Source organism: Anomaloglossus baeobatrachus, chromosome 5 (genome assembly GCF_048569485.1).
Source record: "Anomaloglossus baeobatrachus isolate aAnoBae1 chromosome 5, aAnoBae1.hap1, whole genome shotgun sequence".
In the NCBI taxonomy this organism is placed as follows: Eukaryota; Metazoa; Chordata; class Amphibia; order Anura; family Aromobatidae; genus Anomaloglossus; species Anomaloglossus baeobatrachus.
In genome coordinates, this window is record NC_134357.1 from 524,630,248 (window position 1) to 524,654,332 (window position 24,085).

Below are 24,085 nucleotides of genomic sequence, written 5' to 3' on the forward strand. Positions count from 1 at the left end.
ACCTGCAATGGTCAGCTTGGATGTATAGGTTTTTAAATCCAAGAAAGTAAAGTTTGAAAATCAGCAGCTTCTTGAGTGACAGCAGCTGAGGATCAGATAATATCTGGGGGGATTCATAGCTATCCCCACCCCCCGTTAGAATTAGCATAAGTATTATAGAATCGACTTAGCGGGAACTGTGTGAGATCATACCCATGTGACCAGAAGGGGCGGGGCCTCAGCTAACAGACAAATATTGCTTCCTTGTATCAGCTTTGTTGGCTGAAGCCCTGCCCTTCTCGTCAGCTGCTGTCACTCAAGAAGCTGCCGATTTTATAAACTTTACTTTCTTGGATTTCAAAACGTAACCCTCGAATGGGATTAATGTGCCTGACAGGCGCTTCTCTTTTACTTTTATTTCTCCCTCCTCACCAGATTTTCAGAAAATCCCCTCTCTCTAGGTAGTCTCCTGGCTCTAGCTGCTGTGTGAAACCTGATACCACAGTTGGTCTGCAGAGCTTCAGGAGGGCAGATATACCTGTGCTGGCTTCTCAGGCCATTGTTCGCGAACACATCACACTTTATAAGCAATTCTTGCTCATTGCTCTGCCAATGTGTTTTTTCTTGGGAAACTTCAGGATCTAATTCTGAATAATTATGTGTGTAATATTATTTTAGGTGCCTTGAATTTGTTTTTTTGGGAAATGTTTCTCTTTTTAATAACCGTTATGTGTTATAACTGGGGGCTATTTGGTGGGAGTTTTGAAATGTGTGTGTTTCAGAGTTATTACTTTTATGTTGAGTAAATGGGTTTGTTTTGCACCTGATAATGTGTAGTCTCTTTTATTGCATCCCTATGAAGGTCTCTGATCACTTTTAGATCACTGAAATTGCAAAAATTACATATTATAGGTATTTTTCTAGTTTGCGCCTGACAGTCACATTATTCCCAAACTCGTTATTAAATATATTGTTCCCACCAGAGGGTTAAACATCCGAGATGACCCCTAAAGGTATGTATAGAATCAGCCTGATAGTGCCAGTATAGCACTGGCTTTAGCTTATATGCGAAGATCCTGGTGATTGGTTCCCTTTAAAGCATTTTTTCTATTAGGACAAGTTAGTACAGCCGTTAGAAGAAAAAAAAAAATGAACCCATTCACCCCCGGGCAAATTTTTGTTTTTTCCTCCGAGAGCCGCAACTTTTTCATTTTTCCGTCAATCTTGCCATATGAGGACTGTTTTTTTTGAGGGACGAGTTGTACTTTTGAATGACACCATGACTTTTACCATATAGTGTACTGGAATTGCACAATAGTTTTTGGGCTCTTTCATTCACTAAGTTCACTATATGGTAAAACTGATTCCCCAGGTCGGTACGAGTTCGCAATACCAAACATGTATACTTTAACTGATATGTAAGGGGTTAACAAAAAATTCAGACGTTTGTTAAAAAAAAACCCCAAAACTGCGCTTTTGTCACCCTTTTCAGAGACCTGTAACGTTCTCATTTTTCAGGATCTGGGGCTCAGTGATGGCTTATTTTTTGCGTCTTGAGCTGATGTTTTTAATCATACTATTCTTGTGTAGATGTGATGTTTTGATTGAATGTGATTGCATGTTAATACAGTGTAGTGGTGACCAAAAAACATAATTTTGACATTTGTGATTTTTTTTTTTCATCGCTACACTGTATACCGATCAGATTAACTGATTTTATATTTTGATAGATCGGGCATTTCTGAACACGACAATACAAATTATGGGGCGAGAGGGGGGTGATTTGAACTTTTTTTTTCATATTTTTTAAAACTTTTTTTTTATAAACCTTTTTTGATGTATTTTGCTATTCCTCCTAGGGGACTTTATCACTGTATACTCCGATTGCTTCTGCTGATCAGAGCTATGCTGCACAATGCAGCATATTCATTGTGGCCAGGAGAAAAGAGAGCAAGACAAGTGCAAGGGAAAAAGAAAGAGTGAGCTGCATGAGGTCACACTGCCAGGAGGTGCTACAGAGGCGACACCAGGGAGCCAGAAACCACCAGTGGGGTCAGGAGCAGATGAGCACTGTGCTGTAGAGATCATTTATTCCCAGCATTGCAAATAATCACCTATCCACAGGACAAGTGATAACGTGCTGATTGCTGGGGATCCAGCTGCTAGGCCCATCCACCCATCCCAAAAACAGGAGCTGAAATGTCCCATATAAAGGAGCTTTTTCAAGTGCTGTTCCCAGTCTCTGGTCACAGTACCCTCACTGGTTAGCAAGTTATCGCCTGTCGATAGGAGAGGAGATGATAACATGCAGTGTTCCTGCCCCATGATGTGCTATAACGGCTCATGCAGATGAACACTCAGTCTGCGCTCAGACCCCAATAAAGGGACTGTCCGAACTCCACAACCTTTATATGCATGTAAATCTGTCTACTCCGGTCTGGAGACCACCGGATAGTCCATGCATTGTGGTCCATGCTCCCACCAGGTTTCATTCATATCTGCATAAGCCCTTAAAGGGAATCTGTCGCCAGGATTTTACAATATAAGCTGAGAGGACAGCATACTGCGAGGGTTAAAAAAGTAAAAAACATTTGTGCTTCTCTTATCTGTGTGGGTGCTTTTGTTTATTCATACTAAAGGGTTTATTGCTCTGTGATTATTGGTGTGACTCTTCTGCACATGCAAACCAGTCAAACCTTCTGCTGTGATTGACGCCTCACAGTCAATACACAATCTCTATTGAGAGCCTTTTATGGGTGAGGACAGCTCCCAGCTCTGCTACACTCAATTCTGAGATAAAGTCAGAACAGCTGCACACTGTGATCTAAGATAAATGTGGATAGTTTCACAATCTCTTTGCCTACAACATGCTGTTCTCAGATGAAGTAGCAAAAACCTGGTGACAGATTCCCTTTAAAGGCGTTGTCCTGTAGTTTTATATTGATGGCCTATCCTTAGGACAGATCATCAGAATCAGATCGATGTGGATGTGTCACCCGACACCTACTCATCAGCTGTTATAGGTGTTGGTGGTAGGATATTATTATTTGTGGATTATTTCTCAATACAGTACAGCCTCTTTAGGCTATGTTCACACAGGACGGTTTTGCAGCCCTTTTTTTTTCCTGAGCGAAACCTGATCTTGAGGGAAGGATGTTTCCTGGGAGCCATCTACGGTTTTTGTGGCATTGCGTTTTGTGGCATTGCATTTTCACAGCGTTTTTTCTGTGATGTCAAGACCAACAAGGGTTCAAAAGTAGCCAAGTGCTGGGCCGGGCTGGGATTGACCTGGATCCGGCACTCGGGTAGTAAAACAAAAAGTAAAGCAAGCGCGCTATACTTACCAATCTCCGTTAGATGCTAGAATGTATGGTCTCCTTCCAGGTATGACATCATTAAACAGGCCCCTATTACATGGGGGGCAGGGTGTCAAAGCATGATTATAGTGGAAGGGAGAGAACATCGCCAAGCTCACTAACCAAGTCGTTCACACCCACTAACCCAGCTGGTCACGCCCACTAACCTGGAAAGATCCCATACAGTCTAAGCTCAACCGTACCTGCTCCCACAGGTCCCTCCTACTTCCGATGCCACTCATTAGCCTCATGCATATTCACTGCTCCCCCCCCACTCCGGAGTCTGTGGGTCTATCGTACAGTAACAAATTAAAAAAATTAAAAAAAATGATGTAGGGTCCCCCCCATATTTTGATACCCAGCACAGATAAAGCCTACAGCTATAGGCGGCAGCCTCCAGCTGTCCTTATCTTGGCTGGATATCAAAATAAGAGGGACCCCATGCTGTTTTTTTTATTATTTAAATAAATAATTAAAAAAAAACAAAACCAGCCTGCGGTCCCCCCCAATTTTGATACCCAGCCAAGATAAAGGCTACAGCTGGGGGCTGGTATTTTCAGGCTGGAGAGGCCCAGCCTAAAAATATCAGCGTGCAGCCGCCCAGTATTGTCGCATTAATTAGCTGCGACAATCCCAGCACTTTACCCGGCTACTCCCGAATTGCCCTGGTTCGATGGCAATTGGGGTAATATCAGGGGTTAATCGCAGCTCATAGCTGTGACTAAGCCCTAAATTGGTAATGGCAGGCATCTATGAGACACCCCATCACCAATCTGTAATAAGTGAAAAGAAATAAACACAAACACACAAAAAAGTCCTTTATTTGAAATAAAATACAAAAAGCCCACCCTCTTTCACCACTTTAGTAACCTTATAATCACCCCTGCAGGTCCGACGTAATCCACGAGTTCAAACGACGATTCCGCTCTGCTACATCTGAAGATCACAGCAAGCGCCATAGAACAGGACTGCCCGCTGTGAGCTCCAAAGAATGAATGAGATCGTGATCAGCGGTAACTTCACTCAGGTGATTCCTGGTCACAGCTCACGATACCTGTGACCGTAAATAGCCTGACTGAGCTCACCGCTGAACGCGCGGCTCATTCATTCTCTGTATAGACCCGCAGTCCAGGTCTGTGATTGGTTGCAGTCAGATGCTGGGGGCACGTCTGGCTGCAACCAATCACAGATGAAAACATTGAATATGTAATGTGCGTAGAAGTGGAGAAGCAGCGGGAGCGTACAGCTGCGCCGGTGATTCGGTAAATATAGTGGCCCTGCTCCAATCACCCATCCCCACCACCATTTTTAAGTGCTGGCCAGATACCCTGGATCAATTCCGGGCCTAACCGGGTTTTTTATTAACCTGGTTAGACCCGCTGATCCAGGGCATCTGCAAGTCCACCTGTCACTTGGTTGAAAAACCGTGGCAAAAGCGCTGAAAAGAATTGACATTTTCATTCTTTTCATAACGCAGCAAAATTGGAGGTATTTTACAAAACCATCAGGAAAAAATCCTGACGTGTTTGTGTGTGTGTGCGTGAGATTTCAGAAATCTCATAGACTTTGCTGGGATTGTAAAAAAGAGCGTTTCATTAGCATGCATTTGCATAAAACCAATGCAAATCTGCAGCTAAAAAACGCTCCAAAAACGCCCAGTGTGAACATAGCCTTAATTGTCCTTTGCCATATGCCGGATCTGAATACTTTTTCCTGTTACCATATTGGTGTACCTCCAATGGAGATGGGGGACACAGCTGCTAAACTGTCTCCTTCCTGGCATTTGCCCACTTCTGCAAACCTAGTCCTATGTACCAGACCCAGTCAGCTGCTAAATCTATTGACATTTCTGGGCGCAATTTATTGAGTTTTAACAAAGACTGTGCGGATTACAAGTGCCATACTCCATGATGTATCCTGCTAGACTGCGAATTGCGGTGAATGGAGAAACTCAGTTTTTTGATACGGCGGGAGCGGCGCTGTCTTGGCTGGTTATTAATGAGAGGTCCATGAGGAGGAAGGATACTTGAAGATCACCCTTTCTACCACCAGGTGCTGCTGTTTCTTTTTGTCTGAGACGCTATGCTGGTATAATTACTACTGATCATTTCATTTTGGATCCAGGGCGGGAGATGACCGGTTCACTGTGGACACTCGTTACGGGAAAAAGCTGTGAACCCTTCTTCCTGCATGGACTCTGGGCGAGTTTTCTAGCCCTGATTCTCTCTATCTCAGAGAAATGTGCAAGTTACACTTGTTTTTGAGGGTGGGGACATTGTACACTGGTTGTGCAGGGCTCTATTTCCCTCCTTGTTTTTTCGTTTTACTGTTGTATTTTGCAATTAATATGTGGGGTGTGGTGTACCTCAGTCGTGTCGCTCAACCTAATGCTATCAGGAATTGGTGGAGATTGCCTCTCTCCCCCAGTAATGGAGTATGCTCTGGTTTATTATTTATTAACCTGCTCTTATGGCGACATCACTTAATATTGTAGCGTGGAATGTTGGGGGGCTCAGGGATGCGAATAAGAGATGTGCTATATTTACTTATTTGCAAAAGTTTCTCCCGGCTATTCTATGTTTATCTGAGACCCACATGGTAAGAGATAATGTTCATTGGCTGAGGAAGGGATGGATCACACATGAATATCATTCCACATACTCGACCCATGCACAGGGTGTCAGTGTGTTGGTGCACAAATCCATTCCGTTTTCATGTACCAAATCAGTGGTTGACCCTGGGGGCAGATTTGTTTGTTTACTTTGCACGCTGTATGGTATACAATTTATTCTGGTTGCGGTATACATCCCTCCACCATACTCAGTCGAACCAGTAAAAAGAATCTTGTCTGTTTTAGACTCCTTCCCCCCTGTGCCGATTCTTTTGATAGGAGATTTTAACACATATTTACATCCTTATCTAGATAAGCTACATTCGGGGAACATATCAGAGGACGCAGCCTCAACTTCATTTGCTAGAATGCTGACAGAGCTGTGTTTGGTAGACCTTTGGCTCGTCCAAAACCCCACATCCAAACAGTTTTCCTGCTACTCTAGCTCCCACCACACTATGTCACGGATAGACCTGGCTATTGGGAACACACTTATGACCTCATATGTACAAACGGTGGCCTATCTACCTAGAAGCGTATCTGATCACTCAACACTCCATGTTACACTTTCATGGGGAAACCCACTCACCCTGTCTAGGCCTATCTGGAAACTTAATCCCTTCTGGATCCACCTTATAGGGGGATCTTTACATGATAATATTTTAGAATATTTCCAACTTAATGAGTGCTCCGCACCATCACATATAGTCTGGGACTCTATGAAAGCCGTGGTGAGGGGCATCTATATCAGAGAAATATGCATACGTAAAAACCAAAACAGACGCTACACCCAAAGTCTGATTCAGGAAGTATCTGTTGCGGAGGCTGCGGTGGTGCTCAACCCGACAGAGGAAACGAAAAACACTCTAGAGAAGGCACAAACGTCACTCAGGGAAAATCTCATGTCGGCGGCAGCAAATAAACGTTACTTCCTCAAGCAGAAATATTTCATAGAGGGGGAGGGAGTAGGGCACCTACTAGCCACGGTCATTAGGGCGCAGGAAGGATCTTCATATATAAATAGGATGAAGACGGAGTGGTCTTGTAACGGAAAGTGAGGATATAGTGAGGGAGATAAAGAGGTATTATATGCGGCTTTACACATCAGACTGTTACCTTACGGAGACTGAGATTGAGCAATATTTGAATGCTCTCTCTCTCCCCACACTGGCTGACAAAGAAAGGGATTTGTTGGATCGAGACATCCTGTTGGAAGAATTGGAGGAAGCGCTTGACCAGACGCAAAATGAAAAAGCTCCGGGAACGGATGGCCTGCCTGGCGAGTTTTATAAAACTTATGCACCCTTACTACTACCTAAACTACTTAAAGTATTTGAAGAGGCTGAAAGGCAGAGGGTTCTCCTGCCTTCTATGAGGGAAGCTTTAATAGTCTTAATATTAAAACCCGGAAAAGATCCAGAGATCCCGGATTCGTACCGCCCAATCTCTCTACTACCAACAGATGTTAAATTACTGGCCAAGGTGCTCGCCAATAGGATGTCCCGAGTCATCTCATCTATTATACAGAATGATCAAACAGGATTTATTCCATGTAGAGCCACATCTATGAATCTTAGAAAATTATACTTAGGGATTCAGCATAGTTCTGAGAAGCCAGGGAAAAGGGCAATTTTGTCCTTAGATGCCGCTAAGGCATTCGATAGCTTAGAATGGGGGTATTTGTGGGCGGTACTTCGGAAAATGGGTTTTGGACACAGATTTATAAATTGGGTGAAGCTGCTATATGACTCACCGGTGGCGAAGGTTAGGGCTAATGACAGGGTCTCTGAGTCTTTTCCTCTTGGAAGAGGTACTAGACAGGGGTGCCCGCTCTCGCCCTTGCTATTTGCTACAGCAGTAGAGCCATTGGCAGTTGCAATACGGAAGTCCATGGAGATAACGGGATTTAGGTGTGGAGCAGAAAATATCATTATATGCGGATGACCTACTTTTATATTTAGACAGGGTACATTCCTCGATTTTGCCGGCAATGGATATCATTCAAGAATTTGGGCAGAGGTCTGCCTTCGGATTAATTGGTCCAAATCGGCTTTAATGCCGATAGACCCTCTCCCGGTGGATTTCTCGGACTTGCAGATACCGGTTCCTGTGGTCCGAGAGTTTAAGTATCTGGGAGTAACTGTTAGCCCAAATCCGAAGGATTTCCAGGCCCTAAATCTGGAACCCCTGTTGCAGCGGTTCAGAGCAAAGGTACACACCTGGTGTCGCTTGCTGCTATCAAATATCGGTAGATCCAACTTAATCAAAATGGTAATGATGCCACAATTACTATATCTTATATATAATTCTCCAGTATGGATACGTAGGGAATTTTTTGCAAAAATTAATACATTATTCCGGGAACTTATCTGGAAGAAAAAACAGGGTAGGATTCGACTGGAAGTGCTACAGCGGGGAAAGGAGGAGGGAGGACTGGCGGTACCAAACCCATATATATACTATATAGCCTCCCAGATGCAACATCTAAGGGGTTGGGGCAAAGAAGGAGCGTATGATAATAGTGGTGATATAGTGAGAGAGGGATCTGTATGGAAATATCCGGGTTGCCAGTTAGATGTGAGACAAAGACAGATAAATGGGGCACGATATCCTACGTTGGCTATGATATTTCGGGTATGGGACAGAGGTAAGTTTCTTTTGAAGATAAATGGGCCTACGGAGTTCCGGCCACTGTGGCGGAACCCGGATTTGCCAGAAATTAAAAAATTAGTGGGGTTCAGAGGATGGGAAGATAAAGGGATCCATTTAGTGTCACAAGTACTACAAAATAATATTCTTAAGAGTTTTGAGCAATTGAGAACGGAGTTTCACCTTCCGCATGTCTTCTTTTATCAGTATTTACAGCTGAGGCACGCACTGGAGAGACAGGGGAGGACAAATCCGGTGACAGTGACACAATCAAACATTACATAGGCTGCTTACATCTGAGTCCTCTAAAGGCCTTATTTCTGAACTATACAAAAGATTACTACCTGCCCATCTGGAGACATACCCACTGTCTGTTAAAAGTAACTGGGAACGGGACGTTGGTCCCCTGATGGAAGACCAGTGGTCCGACACTCTAGAACAGGTCCCTAAACTGGTGGTCTCTGAGTGCCAAAGGCTTTCTCAAATATATCTCATCCACAGGGTATATAAAACTCCCAGCCTATTATCAGGATGGGACTTAGACCAAATCCACAATGTGTTAAGTGTGGACAGGATGATGCATGTTGTATGGGAGTGTGGACACATTGGTGATTTCTGGAAACAAACCCTGGGACTCGTAGACCAAATATATCATATCACAATACAGCCGTCACCTCGTTTATGTTTGTTGAGTCTGTGGGAGGGAGGAGTAGACCTGGACTCTCCAACAGCCCTGGGAATAGCACATATCCTGTATTAAGCAAGGAAGATACTGGCATACCATTGGTTAGATCCTCTACCACCAACGTTATCAGAGCTTAAAAATAAATTAAATAATGCCATTAGATTAGAAAGGGGAGTTTATTTAAAGAGAAAAACACTGAGAAAGTTTAAAAAATCTGACAGCCATGGATGGAGGCGCCGGGTCTCCCCTCTGGGGCACTAGTGCAGGAGGCAATGTTGGACCAGTTACTGTTGTGCTTGCAGTGAATGGAACGTTTGGGGAGTAAAAGTTAAAACTAGTGTTTTACGTGGCGGAGTGGACTTTGAGCGGCGCTGTGGGAGGGGCCGGAAGGGTGTGATTGATGACTAAACGGGGAGAGAAAGGCAAGCGGGTATGGAAATACGATGCGGAGCGACACGGCTGATGGAGGAGACTTTTCTATTAGACTGAGGTATTATTTTATAATTTAAACTTTTGTTTATCTGTGGAGCCATGTTGTTTGTAGGCTCAATTTATATAACTGATCTAAGAATCCTTTTTTTTTTTTTTATACAGAGGAAGAACCTGATTTATAGACAACATATGTTTTTCAATGTACGCTTTTACTAGTTATATAAGATGCAATATATTTTCTCTGTATTGATTCTTAGTTCTTAAATAAAAAAGATCTGATTTAAAAAAAAAAAAAATCTATTTATTTCTAACCAACCTCTTTTACGTGCTATGACCCTGATTACTTTTTTTTTTGTGAAGGGGGGCCCAATTTGAACTTTTGCACATAACATTTTATACAGGATGCAGCCAGACCCCTTAATGCTAGGCCTTGTATGTTGGAGTCCCCGTCCCTGTATGGTGCACTTGCATAGTACTGGCGCAGCCCGCCTGATCTAATAGTATGGGCGTGGTAATAGGCTGCTAACCAGTTACTGTGCACCTACATATGTGAACGGCGCCGTATACAACCACTTGTGTGTAGTTTTATCATCCAGCAATCGCCCCCTCCATGGATTGGAAGTGTGTGGGTGATTTGCTTCTTTTGCACCTGTGATGCCTCCCCCTTATTGGGGGTCTTGCTGCATTCTGCTAGTGCAGGGGTGGGCAATTAATTTTCCCATGGGGCCGCATGAGAAATTGGGATTGGTTTAGAGGGCCGGACTAATATAATTACCTCAGTTCTACCCAATATATTACATTACTACACCCCCTCCATATACTACACCTGTAATAAACTTCACCACTACACCCCTATATACTACACCTGTATTATACTACACCCCCCATATACACCTGTATTATACTACACTCCCTCCATATACCTGTAATATACTACACCCCCATATACACCTGTATTATACTACACCACTATATAATACACCTCCGATATACTACATCATTACACCCCTATATACTACACCTGTAATATACTACATCACTACACCCCATATACTACACCTGTAATATAGTACACCCCCATATAGTACACCTGTAATATACTACACCTCCATATAGCACACCTGTAATATACTACATCACTACACCCCATATACTACACCTGTAATATAGTACACCTCCATATAGCACACCTGTAATATACTACAACTCCACATAGTACACCTGTAATATACTACATCACTACACCCCTATATACACCTGTAATATACTACATCACTACACCCCATATACTACACCTGTAATATACTACACCTCCATATAGCACACCTGTAATATACTACATCACTACACGCCATATACTACACCTGTAATATAGTACACCCCCATATAGCACACCTGTAATATACTACAACTCCATATAGTACTCCTGTAATACTACATCACTACACCCCTATATACACCTGTAATATACTACATCACTACACCCCTATATACACCTGTAATATACACCTCCATATAGCACACCTGTAATATACTACACCTCCATATAGTACACCTGTAATATACTACCCCTCCATATAGCACACCTGTAATATACTACACCTCCATATAGTACACCTGTAATATACTACATCACTACACCCCATATACTACACCTGTAATATAGTACACCCCCATATAGCACACCTGTAATATACTACAACTCCATATAGTACACCTGTAATATACTACATCCCTATATACACCTGTAATATACTACATCACTACACCCCATATACTACACCTGTAATATACTACACCTCCATATAGCACACCTGTAATATACTACACCTCCAGATAGCACACCTGTAATATACTACACCCCCTATATAGCACACCTGTAATATACTACACCTCCATAGAGCACACCTGTAATATACTACACCTCCATATAGCACACCTGTAATATACTACACCTCCATATAGCACACCTGTAATATACTACACCTCCATATAGCACACCTGTAATATACTACACCTCCATAGAGCACACCTGTAATATACTACACCTCCATATAGTACACCTGTAATATACTACACCTCCATAGAGCACACCTGTAATATACTACGCCTCCATATAGTACACCTGTAATATACTACACCTCCATATAGTACACCTGTAATATACTACACCTCCATATAGTACACCTGTAATATACTACACCTCCATATAGCACACCTGTAATATACTACATCACTATACCCCCATATACTACACCACTATATACACCTCCATATAGCACACCTGTAATATACTACATCACTACACCCCTATATAGCACACCTGTAATATACTACACCTCCATATAGCACACCTGTAATATACTACACCTCCATATAGTACACCTGTATTATACTACACCCCCATATGTCACACACCCTGCTCCCCATACAGCCTGCACCCCCATATCACACACACTACACCCTCATATGTCACAGACCCTGCCCACATATTTCACCCTGCCTGTACCCCAACTTACCCCTCTCAAACACTCTGCACCCCTTCACATCCTTCTGTCAGTCTGCAGCTCTCATATGCCACTCACCCTGCAACTCCATTTTCCCACATATGCACTCACCCTGCAGCTCCATGTTCCCACATATGCACTCACCCTGCAGCTCCATGTTCCCACATATGCCACTCACCCTGCAGCTCCATGTTCCCTCATATGCCACTCACCCTGCAACTCCATCTTCCCACATATGCACTCACCCTGCAGCTCCATCTTCCCTCATGTGCACTCACCCTGCAGCTCCATCTTCCCTCATATGCCAATCACCCTGCAGCTCCATGTTCCCACATATGCACTCACCCTGCAGCCCCCCTCCCCCTCATGTCCCCTCTTTTCTTATTACCAGTCATCATGTGTCCACATCTCCTTCAGGATTCAGCATGTCTTGCTTTCTGCCCGGCATCCTGTGTCTCCTCCCACAACAGTCACATGGGCGTGACATCATCGCAGGTCCTACAGTGCAGGATGAATTAGTCCGTCTGCTGTGCCGCTTCTTCTCCTGCCCGGCGGGAACTTTTGAAATGACACACGCAGTGCAGTACTGACAACGTCAGAGCGCGCACGTGTGTCACTGACAATTCGTGCCGGCAGGGAACAGAGGAAAGACTCCTGCGTTCCGCTGCCTGCACTGACTGTGCGGAGTGCGGACCTGCACAGGATCTCTCCTTGCTCGGCACGCTGCAGCCCGGCTCCACTGCACCGGCTGAAGACGGGCGGCCGGTCACAGAGAGTAGGCGGGCCGGATGTGGCCCGCGGGCCGCCCCTTGCCCAGGTCTATGCTAGTGCATTCCTTGGCCTGGGCAGGTTATAACTGATGCCCTCTATTTGCTGTAAGTAACCCTTGAAACTATTCCAGAAAATTAAGTATTTCTCCCTCTCTCTTCCTTTGTGTACATTGGAACAACATAATACCCCAAAAATGGGTCAGACAAAGTTGATGGCACCCTCAACTTAATATTTGGTTGCACACGCTTTGGAATAAATAACTGCAATCAATCGCTTCCTATAACCATCAACAAGCTTCTTACATTTATCAGCTGGACTTTTGTACTCTTCTTTTGAAAACCGCTCCAGATCTCTCACATTTGAAGGCGCCTTCTCCCAACCGCAATTTTAAGATCTCTCCACAGGGATTCATATCTGAACTCATTGTACCACTTCAAAACTCTCCAGTGCTTTGTTTCCATCTATTTCTTGGGGCTTCTTGAAGTATGTTTGGCTAATTGTTTGGTAATCTGAAGATTTCATGATGCCTTGCAGACAGTCAAGCCACCCACTGCCAGAGGCAGCAAAACAACCCCAAAGCATCTTTGAGCCTCCACAATATTTGACTGTAGGTCCAGTGTTCCTTTCTTTATAGGCCTCATTCTTTTTTCGGTAAACAGTGGAATGTGTTTTATCAAAAAGCTCTATCTACGTCTCATCTGTCCAGAAGACACTTTCCCAGAAGGATTTGGCATACATTTTGGCCATCTGCAGTTTAGCTTTTTTATGTCTAAGTGAAGCAGTGGGGTCCTCCTGGGCCTCCTGACAGTGTTTACTTTAATTCAAATGTCAACAGATAGTCCATGCTGACAGTGATGCAACTGAGCCTGCACAACAGCTTGAATTTCTTTGGAACTTGATTGAGGCTGCTTATCCACCATCCGGACTAACCTTTCATCAATTTACTCTGCCATCCACGCCCAGGAAGATTAGCTACAGTGCCATGGCTTGTAAACTACTTCATTGTGTTGCACACTATGTACAAGGGAACATCAAGATCTCTGGAGATTGACTTGTAACCTTGTCGACTGTTGATATCTAATATATACAGTAAAGCTGAATGTCTGTCTGTGTGTGTGTGTGTGTGTGTGTGTGTGTGTGTGTGTGTCCGAGATTGGCATCTGCACCGTCGCAGCTACAGCCACAAAATTTTGCACACTCACACGTCTGGACCCCGAGAGCGTCATAGGCTCTCCATGCGTTCCAATTTACCAATCAATTTAGCCCCTATCTACATAATGGGGAAAAAGTGAAACGAAAAGTGTTGGAGGCAAATTGACAGCTGCCAGGGGACTTAAAGAATGAGAGCGATGGCGCCAAAGAGTATATACAGTACAGTTGCTAAGGTGGGGCCCTGACATGGGATACTCGCCACAGTCGGGGATATGAACACACACACAAAATGCGCCACACACTACCACATGCTTGAACACATATACCACCCTCAGCACACATTTCACCACACATACACCAACCTCGCCACATGACAGACGGGGAAAGAGGCAGACCGGGGAAAGAGGCAGACCGGGGAAAGAGGCAGACCGGGGAAAGAGGCAGACCGGGGAAAGAGGCAGACCGGGGAAAGAGGCAGACCGGGGAAAGAGGCAGACCGGGGAAAGAGGCAGACCGGGGAAAGAGGCAGACCAGGGAAAGAGGCAGACCAGGGAAAGAGGCAGACCGGGGAAAGAGACAGACCGGGGAAAGAGAGAAACAGACAGACACACATATAGAGACAGACACAGAGATAGAGAGAGACAGACTGATACAAATACAGACAGAGAGATAGAAAAAGACAGACAGAGACATAGACACAGACAGACAGCGACACACAGACAGAGACTGGGAGAGAGACAGTTACTATCCCGGGCAATGCCCGGGTACTACAGCTGTTTTTTTTTAATAATGTTGGTTTTCAAGTAGAGATGAGCAAGCCCAAAGAAGTTAAAGTTCTGCAGGTTCAGCCAGATTTTATCTAAAGTTCTGTTCTGGACCCGAACCTCAATTAGCTTCAATCTCACCATTGTTCTTTAAAGTGACCTTCCACCATAGCATTAAAAAGTGACTATGACCTTCACAAATGTTCGCATCCTCCTTGGGCCTCTCTGCCTCTCTCTGCGTTCTCTGCTCAGATTAGGATTCCATTCCACCAACTTCTAAGATGCGGCTGCCTGCCATAGTGTAAAAGGGAGTGCAGTGGTAAGTCTAAACCATGTCGGCTCCAGCATTTGTGTCGTCTGGGACAGAATAATTGTATTATTACACATTTTATGATATTACATTGTCTCATCTTCTTCCCATTCAGGTCCTTACAATATCTGATCCTCTCAGTGCAGATCTTCTATATAAGAGAATTTTCCTGATTGACCCATCAAGGATGGATAGGGACAGGGACAAGATGGTGGAGAGGATATTACACCTCACCCTAGAGATCCTGTTTTGGCTTACTGGAGAGGTGAGAGATTCTGATCATGTCACATTACATCATTCTTATCTATGGGAATAACAGATGGACAGAACTGGAGAGGAGAGGACTCTGGAAATGTCTGTAGTGAGATTTATTAATGTGTCTTTCCATAAATAGGATTACACAGTGGTGAAGAAGACCTCTAGTGAGTGCTGTCAGGACCCTATGTCTGAGGCATGGGGAAGACCCCTGAGCCCAATCACGGGGATTCCACCTCACCCCCTGATACATGAGGACATCAATGACCAGAAGATCCTAGAACGCACCTACAAGATGATTGAACTGCTGACCGGAGAGGTGACACTGCTGGGAATGCTGGGGCACTATACAGTAACGCTATGAAGGGATCGGGGGGTGACGGTATTATTGTATGTGTCAGGTTCCTATACGGTGTCAGGATGTTACCGTTTATTTCTCCATGGAGGAGTGGGAATATTTAGAAGAACACAAAGATCTGTACAAGGACGTTATGATGGAGGTTCCCCAGCCCCTCACATCACTAGGTAATACACAGGAATAAATACCGCCTATAATAATCTGTATGTAAAAAATTAATTCAATCCCTGTATGTGTTTCTTAAAGATCCATCCAGTAAGAGAACAACACCAGAGAGATGTCCCCGTCCTCTTCCACAGGACTGTAAACAAGAAAATCCCAATGTTCCTCAGGGTCATCAGGTAGATGGAGGGAAGATGACATGAAATCTCCCCTATGATGTGTAGACGGCTGTGAAGGTCTTGTGTTCAGTCTTGTTTTATCCACCAGTATTATATGTTTTATACTTGTGTAATGAGAACGGTGGAGATGGCAGGATTAGAGCTGATCATAGATGTGACTTCTCCATCCGTCTGTGACTTTTACAATATTTGTTTCAGGGTGAAGATCTGACCCATATTAATACTACAGAGACATATGTGAGGGGTGATGAGCGGAGTAAAGAGGAGATTCCTACATATGACTACCCAGGTGAGTAGACCAGTAGTCATCCTAAGAAGGGTTCGGACTTGGCACTCATAGTTCGCCTCTCTGGAGAACTGTGATTGCAGGGAGCTGATGGCAGTCTGAGTACTTTATATTGCAAAATCGTGCTGTAGCGTATATATTGAACAAGCAATCAAACAATCGTAGATTTGAGTTCATTATGGAGATAAAAAAAACAAAAGGATAAAGTATAAAGAAAAAAGTTTAAAAAAATATAAACATTTAAAAAGGTGAAAATGTGAATCATTCCTCTCTTGCCCATTTGAAATTAAATGTATAAGCATATTTGCTTTTGCCGTATTCATAAAACTACAAAGTAAAAAATTACTTAACCCGTATTGTAAATGCCATAACTAACAAGACAACACAATAAAAACATCTTATGCACACCAAAATGAGTTACTTAAACACTACATTTCAGTATACATAAAAAGGAAGTAAAAATAAAAAGTTACAGATTTCAAAACATGACCGCATATTTATATTCATATTCATTTAAGCTATTAAAATGATTTTTAACAAACTATCCAATTTTGGTATCTGAGTAATCTTATCTACTTGGAAAATCATGTTACCAGTTCATTTTTACCTCACAATGAATGGACATAAAGAAAACAACCACAAGGGACTTTATAAAGGTTGACAATAGCTGAAAAAGTGGAATTGGGTATTGCCTACTAACTAGAAACCTAACAAGCACTCAGCAGTTGTATTGTGCCAGAAGAATAATAAGCTGAAGATGTCTCCACCAGAACCTCTTGCAGTCTTTTTAACAGTTATTGTGAGAGTATAGATAACTAAAGGAATCCTTAGTTACCAGATCGATGGTTGTCAACAACCAGCACCACCACCCATCAATCCGAGGTTATTGGCTCTGGTGGCGGCCGGAGGTTAACAGTAAGTAAAGCAAGCAAGATCATCACAGTTCCGTACACTTTGTAGTGGGCATCCAGCTCCGTTCCTGTGTCAGTTATTGGTCAGGGTTTCTCAAGTCTTCAATATAATAAGACTGAACAACCCCTTTAATTGCAGTAAGAAAACTGTTAAACTGCACTGCGTAAGAAGGTGGTTCAGTACAAAACAGTTTTTAGTGGCCACATTGATGTAAAGCTGAAACAGAAGGATTTTTCTAAATACCTTCCGTTTTCAATTCTGCCTTTGAGCAGCCCTATCGCTGTCCGCTCATCCCCATCACGTGACCCGGGCTGCAGTGACCTCTGGTGTCCGGTGATGTCACCTCAACTTTCGTAATTGGAAGTTGACCTGACATCACCGAGGTGGGACCCAGTCTCCGTGAGTGACTGGGCTGTGGACTAAGTTTCACCACGCATCACATCCCAGCGTCGCTCGTGCTTGTGGCGCTCTGTGATGAAGAGAGAGCGTGCGAGAAGATGGGCTGTGACGTGCGATGAAACTCCGCTCACAGTCGTTCCCCACCCAAATATCTTACCTACCTCCTGTTGTCTTATTGTAGTAGTGAAACTAGCTTCTCACTGGCCCAACCAGGGTGAGTTTATGGTCAGTGAGGGCCTAGGCATGTGATCAGTGCACAGGGGGAAGGACCTGTCTATGGATGGTAGAGAATGCAGGGCTCAACCTTATGTGACTACTAGGAGGTGACCCCGCTCTTCCCTCCCTAACGCGAGGGCCTCCCGTCGTATTGTACCCTGTGTATCACGCCACTCGCCGGGTGTCCTCCCCTCCCCTGGTATACCCACTGTATTGTGCCGCTCGCCGGGAGTCCTCCCATGACCAAGTGTGACACCTGTAGTCACATCATGACAACACTCTATTATTCACATAAACCTGTCGTGTGGGACCAAAATTCAAATTCAATCAGTGAAAAAAACATCTTATGAAAACGTAGCTTTTAATATCCTCATTTAAAAAAGACCCATTTGGCATGCATCACAAAAACTAATTTATGTGACATTTGCACAGCAAAAACATCATAGAACAATTGAAAAATTGCAGGAAGAAATCCGTCAGATCCCAAACTCGCCATACCTTCCACTTTCTATATGCTTAGTTAAAACCCATTCTGTAACCACAGCAAATACTTACCTTTATATCATGATGATAATCGCTAATTTACTTTTACATATAAGTAGTAGCATCCTTTATTTGGATAATTTCTCATTTGGAGTTTATTTTCCTCTCTTATTCCAAGACCCCACCCTAACGGTCTTATTCTTGGCAGGTGACTCTATCAGGACTTCAGTCCAACACGTGTTGTCTTCAGATTTTAAAACAAATGATCATCGAATTACACCAGATACATATGAAGAGAATGCAAATGTACAAGATATACCCTCAACATTTCAAAGCAAAGTTGTATTATCTGATCAAAGTATCCTATGTTCTGAATATCAGAAAATTAATTCAGGGGAAAAGCCATATTCATGTTCAGAATGTGGAAAATGTTTTATAGAGAAATCACATCTTGTTATACATCAGAGATTTCATACAAGAGAAAAACAATTTGAATGTTCTAAATGTGGGAAATGTTTTAGTCAGATAGAGTTTATTACTCATCAGAAAGTTCATCAGGAGGAAAAACCATGTACATGTTTTGAATGTGGCAAATGTTTTATAGAGAAATCGCATCTAGTTATACATCAGAGAATTCACACAGGGGAAAATCAATTTTCATGTTCTACATGTGGTCAATGTTTTAGCCAAAAATTAGAGTTTGTTACTCATCAGAAAGTTCACCAGGGAGAAAAGCTATATTCATGTTCAGATTGTGGCAAATGTTTTATAGACAAATCACATCTAGTTATACATCAGAGAATTCACACAGGAGAAAAGCAGTTTTTATGTTCTAAATGTGGGAAATGTTTTAGCCAGAAATCAGATTTTGTTACTCATCAGAAAGTTCACCAAAAGGAAAAGCCACATTCATGTTCAGAATGTGGCAAATGTTTTATGGAGGAATCACATCTTGTTATACATCAGAAGATTCACATAGAAGAGAGGCTGTTTTCATGTTCAGAATGTGGCAAAATTTTTAAAAACAGATCAATGCTTGTTAGACATGAGGCAGTTCACACAGGGGATAAACCATTTTCATGTTCTGAATGTGGAAAATGTTATAGGTTTAAGCCAAATCTTGTTACACATCAAAGAGCTCACACAGGGGAGAAGCCATTTTTATGTTCTGAATGTGGGAAATGTTTTACACAGAAATCAGATCTTGTTAGACACTGGGGAGTTCATACAAGAGAGAAGCCATTTTCATGTACAAAATGTGGTAAATGCTTTAACCAGAAATCCCATCTTACTCAGCATCAGGTAACCCACACTGGAGAGAAGCCATTTTCATGTTTAGAATGTGGAACGTGTTTTACAATGAAATCAAATCTTGTTAAACATGCGAGGACTCATACAGGGGTAAAGCCATTTCCTTGTGCAGAATGTGGAAAATGTTTTAACCAAAAATCACATCTTGATACTCATAGAAGAACTCACACAGGGGAAAAGCCATTTTCATGCTCACAATGTGGAAAATATTTTTCTAGGAAATCACAACTTTTTCACCATCAAAAAGGTCACACAGGTTAGAATACATACAAGTGCATCTCTATAAATTAGAATGTCATCAAAAAGTTAATTTATCTCAGTAATTCAATACGAAAAGAGAAAAACATATATTATATAGAGTCATTACAAACAGAGGGATCTATTTCAAATGCTTATTTCTGTTAATGTTGATGATTATGGCTTACAGCCAATGAAAACTCAAAAGTCATTATCTCAGAAAATTAGAATATTATGTAAGACCAACTAAAAAAATGATTTTAAACTCAGAAATGTTGGCCTACTGAAAAGTATGTACAGTAAATGCACTAAATACTTAGGTCTCCTTTTGCATGAATTACTGCATTAATGCGGCGTGGCATGGAGGCGAGCAGCCTGTGGCACTGTAGAGGTATTATGGAAGTCCTTGTTGCTTTGATAGCAGCCTTCAGCTCATCTGCATTGTTAGGTCTGGTGTCTCTCATCTTCCTCTTGACAATACTCCATAGATTCTCTATGTGGTTTTGGTCAGGCGAGTTTGCTGGACAATCAAGCACAGTGATACTGTGGTTATTAAACCAAGTATTGGTACTTTTGGCAGTGTGGACATGTGGAAAGTCCTGCTGGAAAATTAAATTTCCATTTCCAAAAAGCGTGTCGGCAGAGGGAAGCATGAAGTGCTCTAACATTTCCTGGTAGACAGCTGCGCTGACTTTGGGCTTCTAAAACACAGTGGGCGAACTTCAGCAGATGACATGGCTCTCCAAACCATCACTGATTGTGGAAACTTCACACTAGACCTAAAGAAGCTTGGATTGCGTGTCTCTCCACTCTTTCTCTAGACTCTGGGACCTTGGTTTCCAAATGAAATGCAAAATTTACTTTACTGGGCTGGTTGCTGTAATTTTTATAAAATCACTATTTTATGGGCAAGAGATCATTAAAGGACTAGTAAACCTGGTGCCAGTTAGTCCAACCACTCTCCCACCACTTATTGGCAGCTTTCTTAATATGCACAATGTACACAGAAAGCTTCCAATTAGTTGTGTGGTTGGGGTTATGCAGAGCTCAGCATTCAGAAATCTGGTAGATCTTCAGCAGATATACGTTATTAATCAAAACATTAGGAATCATAAAGTAAGTGATACATCGCTAGAATCATGTGCTAGCAAAAACCTGGTGACATCCGTTTAATAAAGATTTTTATGTATAATCTTTCTTTACTGAAAAGTAAAAAAAAAAAGAGAGACAAACCCACATAGATACAAGAATATAAAGTTAGAAACCATGAGCGTAAAAATCCAGCCACGCAGGGCCACACAAAATAATGCAGTGTATATATTTGATCACCTCTTGAGCTAGCCAATCTAAAATTCATTTGTATGATACTCATGGATTCAAAAACACGGAAGAACAAATCCCTATCAGTACCATATAACCTATAAGGCTCATATGAGCGACCAATGCACTGAAACTGCGGTTATACTTCTGATAAAAACAGGAAGCAAAAAAAAAAAAAAAGATTAGTATGGAAAGCATACAAAAGGCAAGAAGGGAAAAGAAAGAGGAGAAAGAGAGAGAAGAAAAAAAAAAAGGGGGGAGCAGATGAGGAGAGAGGGTACCGGTCCAATAGCTGCAGGGTCCACCGTGGGCAGTTTTGAACTAATGGTTATCATTCGCCGACCTTCAGTCTCAAAGATGGATCTAAAATTGGAGTCTCTGAAGAGAATCTTGCCAGATCTGTATAAATTTCTCCTTATCTCCCTGTGCCTCCTCAGAGGTCCTCCATGTGAAAGATATGGGCAAATTCAAGGTACCACTCCTGTATGGAGGGAGTTGTCATGGTACGCCAATGTCTAGGTATGACAGAGTAGGCAGCCGCTAGACAGAACTGCAACCCTCTGTTTCTGTGACCTGATTGAACCAGGGAGGATCGATAACAGAGCTGTGTGTAGAGATGGAGCTGTATACCTTGAAAACCTTTTTCCAGATTTTCTGTAGCTTGTCACAACTACACCAAATATACCGCAGCGTACCACGTTCAGTTCCGCGATGCCAACACCAGTCGGATAAATCTTGCGAAGTCTAAATTCTGTACCACGTAGACAGAATTTTATAATTTTTTTCTTTGGTGTATCCCACTGACTACATTTTATGAGTATATAAGTATGCCTTTAGTTTCTCCCCGTCCGAGAGAGTGGTACCCAGTTCTGCCTCCCAACCACTTAAAAAGTGTGGATCCCCCTCCCGAGAAATTGTAGCCTGAGATAACAATCTATATATAAGGGAGATTAGATGGGGGGCCCACATCCTGAAGGAATAATCTCTCAAAGGGGATAGGTGCAATGGTAGTTGAGCCCTGTCCGCTCTGAACGTGAGCGCTCACAAATGGAGACAACTGTCTGTATTCCAGGCAGGAGAGTGTCTGAAATGGATCTAGCTTTTGTAATTTATCAAAGTATGTAATCCTATCCCCTTTCATAGTATGATAGATCTGAGGATCATCCTCAGCACTCCACCGTAGGAATTTGCCCTGTGACATCCCTGCTGGGAATTCAGGGTTAGAGAGAATTGGGAACAAAAGTTTAGATGAACCAAGAAGGCTAAATTTCTGTTTTAACCGGTCCCATACCCCCAAAGTGGCCCCCATCAAGAAGAACGTGGGGTCCATCTGTCCCACCCCTCTCGAGGCAAACCATGGGAGGTATTTTAAGAGGGGTAACATACCCATTCTGTTCCAAATGGACCCACTGTTTAGATTTAGCATTAAAATGGCAGTCAAATATATGAATCAGGAGTGATGCCTGGTGGTACCGCTTCATGTCAGGAAGGCCCGCTCCCCCAGTATCCGTGGCTCGAGTGAGTGTCTGAATTTTAATCCTTGGTCTTGAATGACCCCATACAAATTTGGTTAGATCAGATCTAACTGTAAGGAAGAAATGAGGAGGGGGTGATAGGGACAGCCTAGAACACATATAAGAATTAAGAACATCTTAAAAACATTCATGTGATCAAACCATGATATAGGATTTTTATTGTATGTCGTGAGATCCTTAAGAGCACATTGCAATAGTGGAACATTATTCAAGGAGTATAACAGGCTAAGATCCTTTGGGCGGCACGGTGGCTCAGTGGTTAGCACTGTAGTCTTGCAGCGCTGGGGTCCTGGGTTCGAATCCCACCAAGGACACCAGCTGCAAGTAGTTTGTATGTTCTCCCCGTGTTTGCGTGGGTTTCCTCCAGGTTCTCCGGTTTCCTCCCACACTCCAAAGACATACAGATAGGGAATTTAGATTGTGAGCCCCAATGGGGACAGTGTTCCTGATGTATGTAAAGCGCTGCGGAATATGTTAGCGCTATATAAAAATAAAGATTTATTTATTTTTTTATTTTGGTATAAATATCCCTAAGAATTTAATCGCCTGAGTCTGCCATCTGAAAGGGGAAGTTACTTTGAGCTAAAGAAAATGAATATGATGGGTGGGTGATATTCAGAGCCTCTGTCTTAGGATAATTGACTCTAAATTGCTCAAGTTCACGAATTTTTCAAATTCCTTCACCAAGGAGGGAAAAGTAAGGTGAGGCTGTGAGACATATAACAGCAGATCATCTGCATACAGTGATGTTTCGTTGGTCACGCCACCTATATCTAAACCGTGCACATTGGGGCTCTGAGAGCAATGGCTAAATGTTTCATAATTAATACATATAACAGTGGGGATAAAGGGCACCCCTGTTTCGTCCCATCCCGAATCACAATGGGAGCCGACATGATGCCATTAGCTATAATACTCACTGAAGGACAGGCTTAAAGCGCTAAAATTTTATTTAAGAAATTTGAGCCAAGTCCCAGCTGTGTAAGAGCTGCCCTCATGAAGTTCCAATGTACACGATCAAACGCCTTTTCGGTGTCTATGGACAGTAAGCCGAAATAGTTTCACTGTGGCAATAGCTTGTGACACTAATAAGATGGTTTAATAACATTGTCTTGAGCCTCTCTCCCTTGCACATATCCCACCTGATCTGAGTTGATGACTGCGGGGAGGAGTGGGGCCAGTCTGTTAGCTAACAATTTGGAGAAGAGCTTTATGT

At 42.8% G+C, this 24,085-nt stretch overlaps 1 protein-coding gene across 1 annotated transcript in view; it reads left to right on the plus strand.

The window, feature by feature from the left end:
* Positions 1-15,335: 15,335 nt before the first annotated feature.
* The window catches only part of LOC142312890 (uncharacterized), a 155,570-nt gene continuing 146,820 nt past the window's right edge, over positions 15,336-24,085 (plus strand). Inside the window, 6 exon segments of the mRNA XM_075351875.1 lie at positions 15,336-15,481; positions 15,611-15,790; positions 15,873-15,996; positions 16,076-16,170; positions 16,369-16,459; positions 18,675-19,976. Coding sequence (XP_075207990.1) covers positions 15,404-15,481; positions 15,611-15,790; positions 15,873-15,996; positions 16,076-16,170; positions 16,369-16,459; positions 18,675-19,976 — 1,870 coding nt within the window. The 5' untranslated portion in view covers positions 15,336-15,403.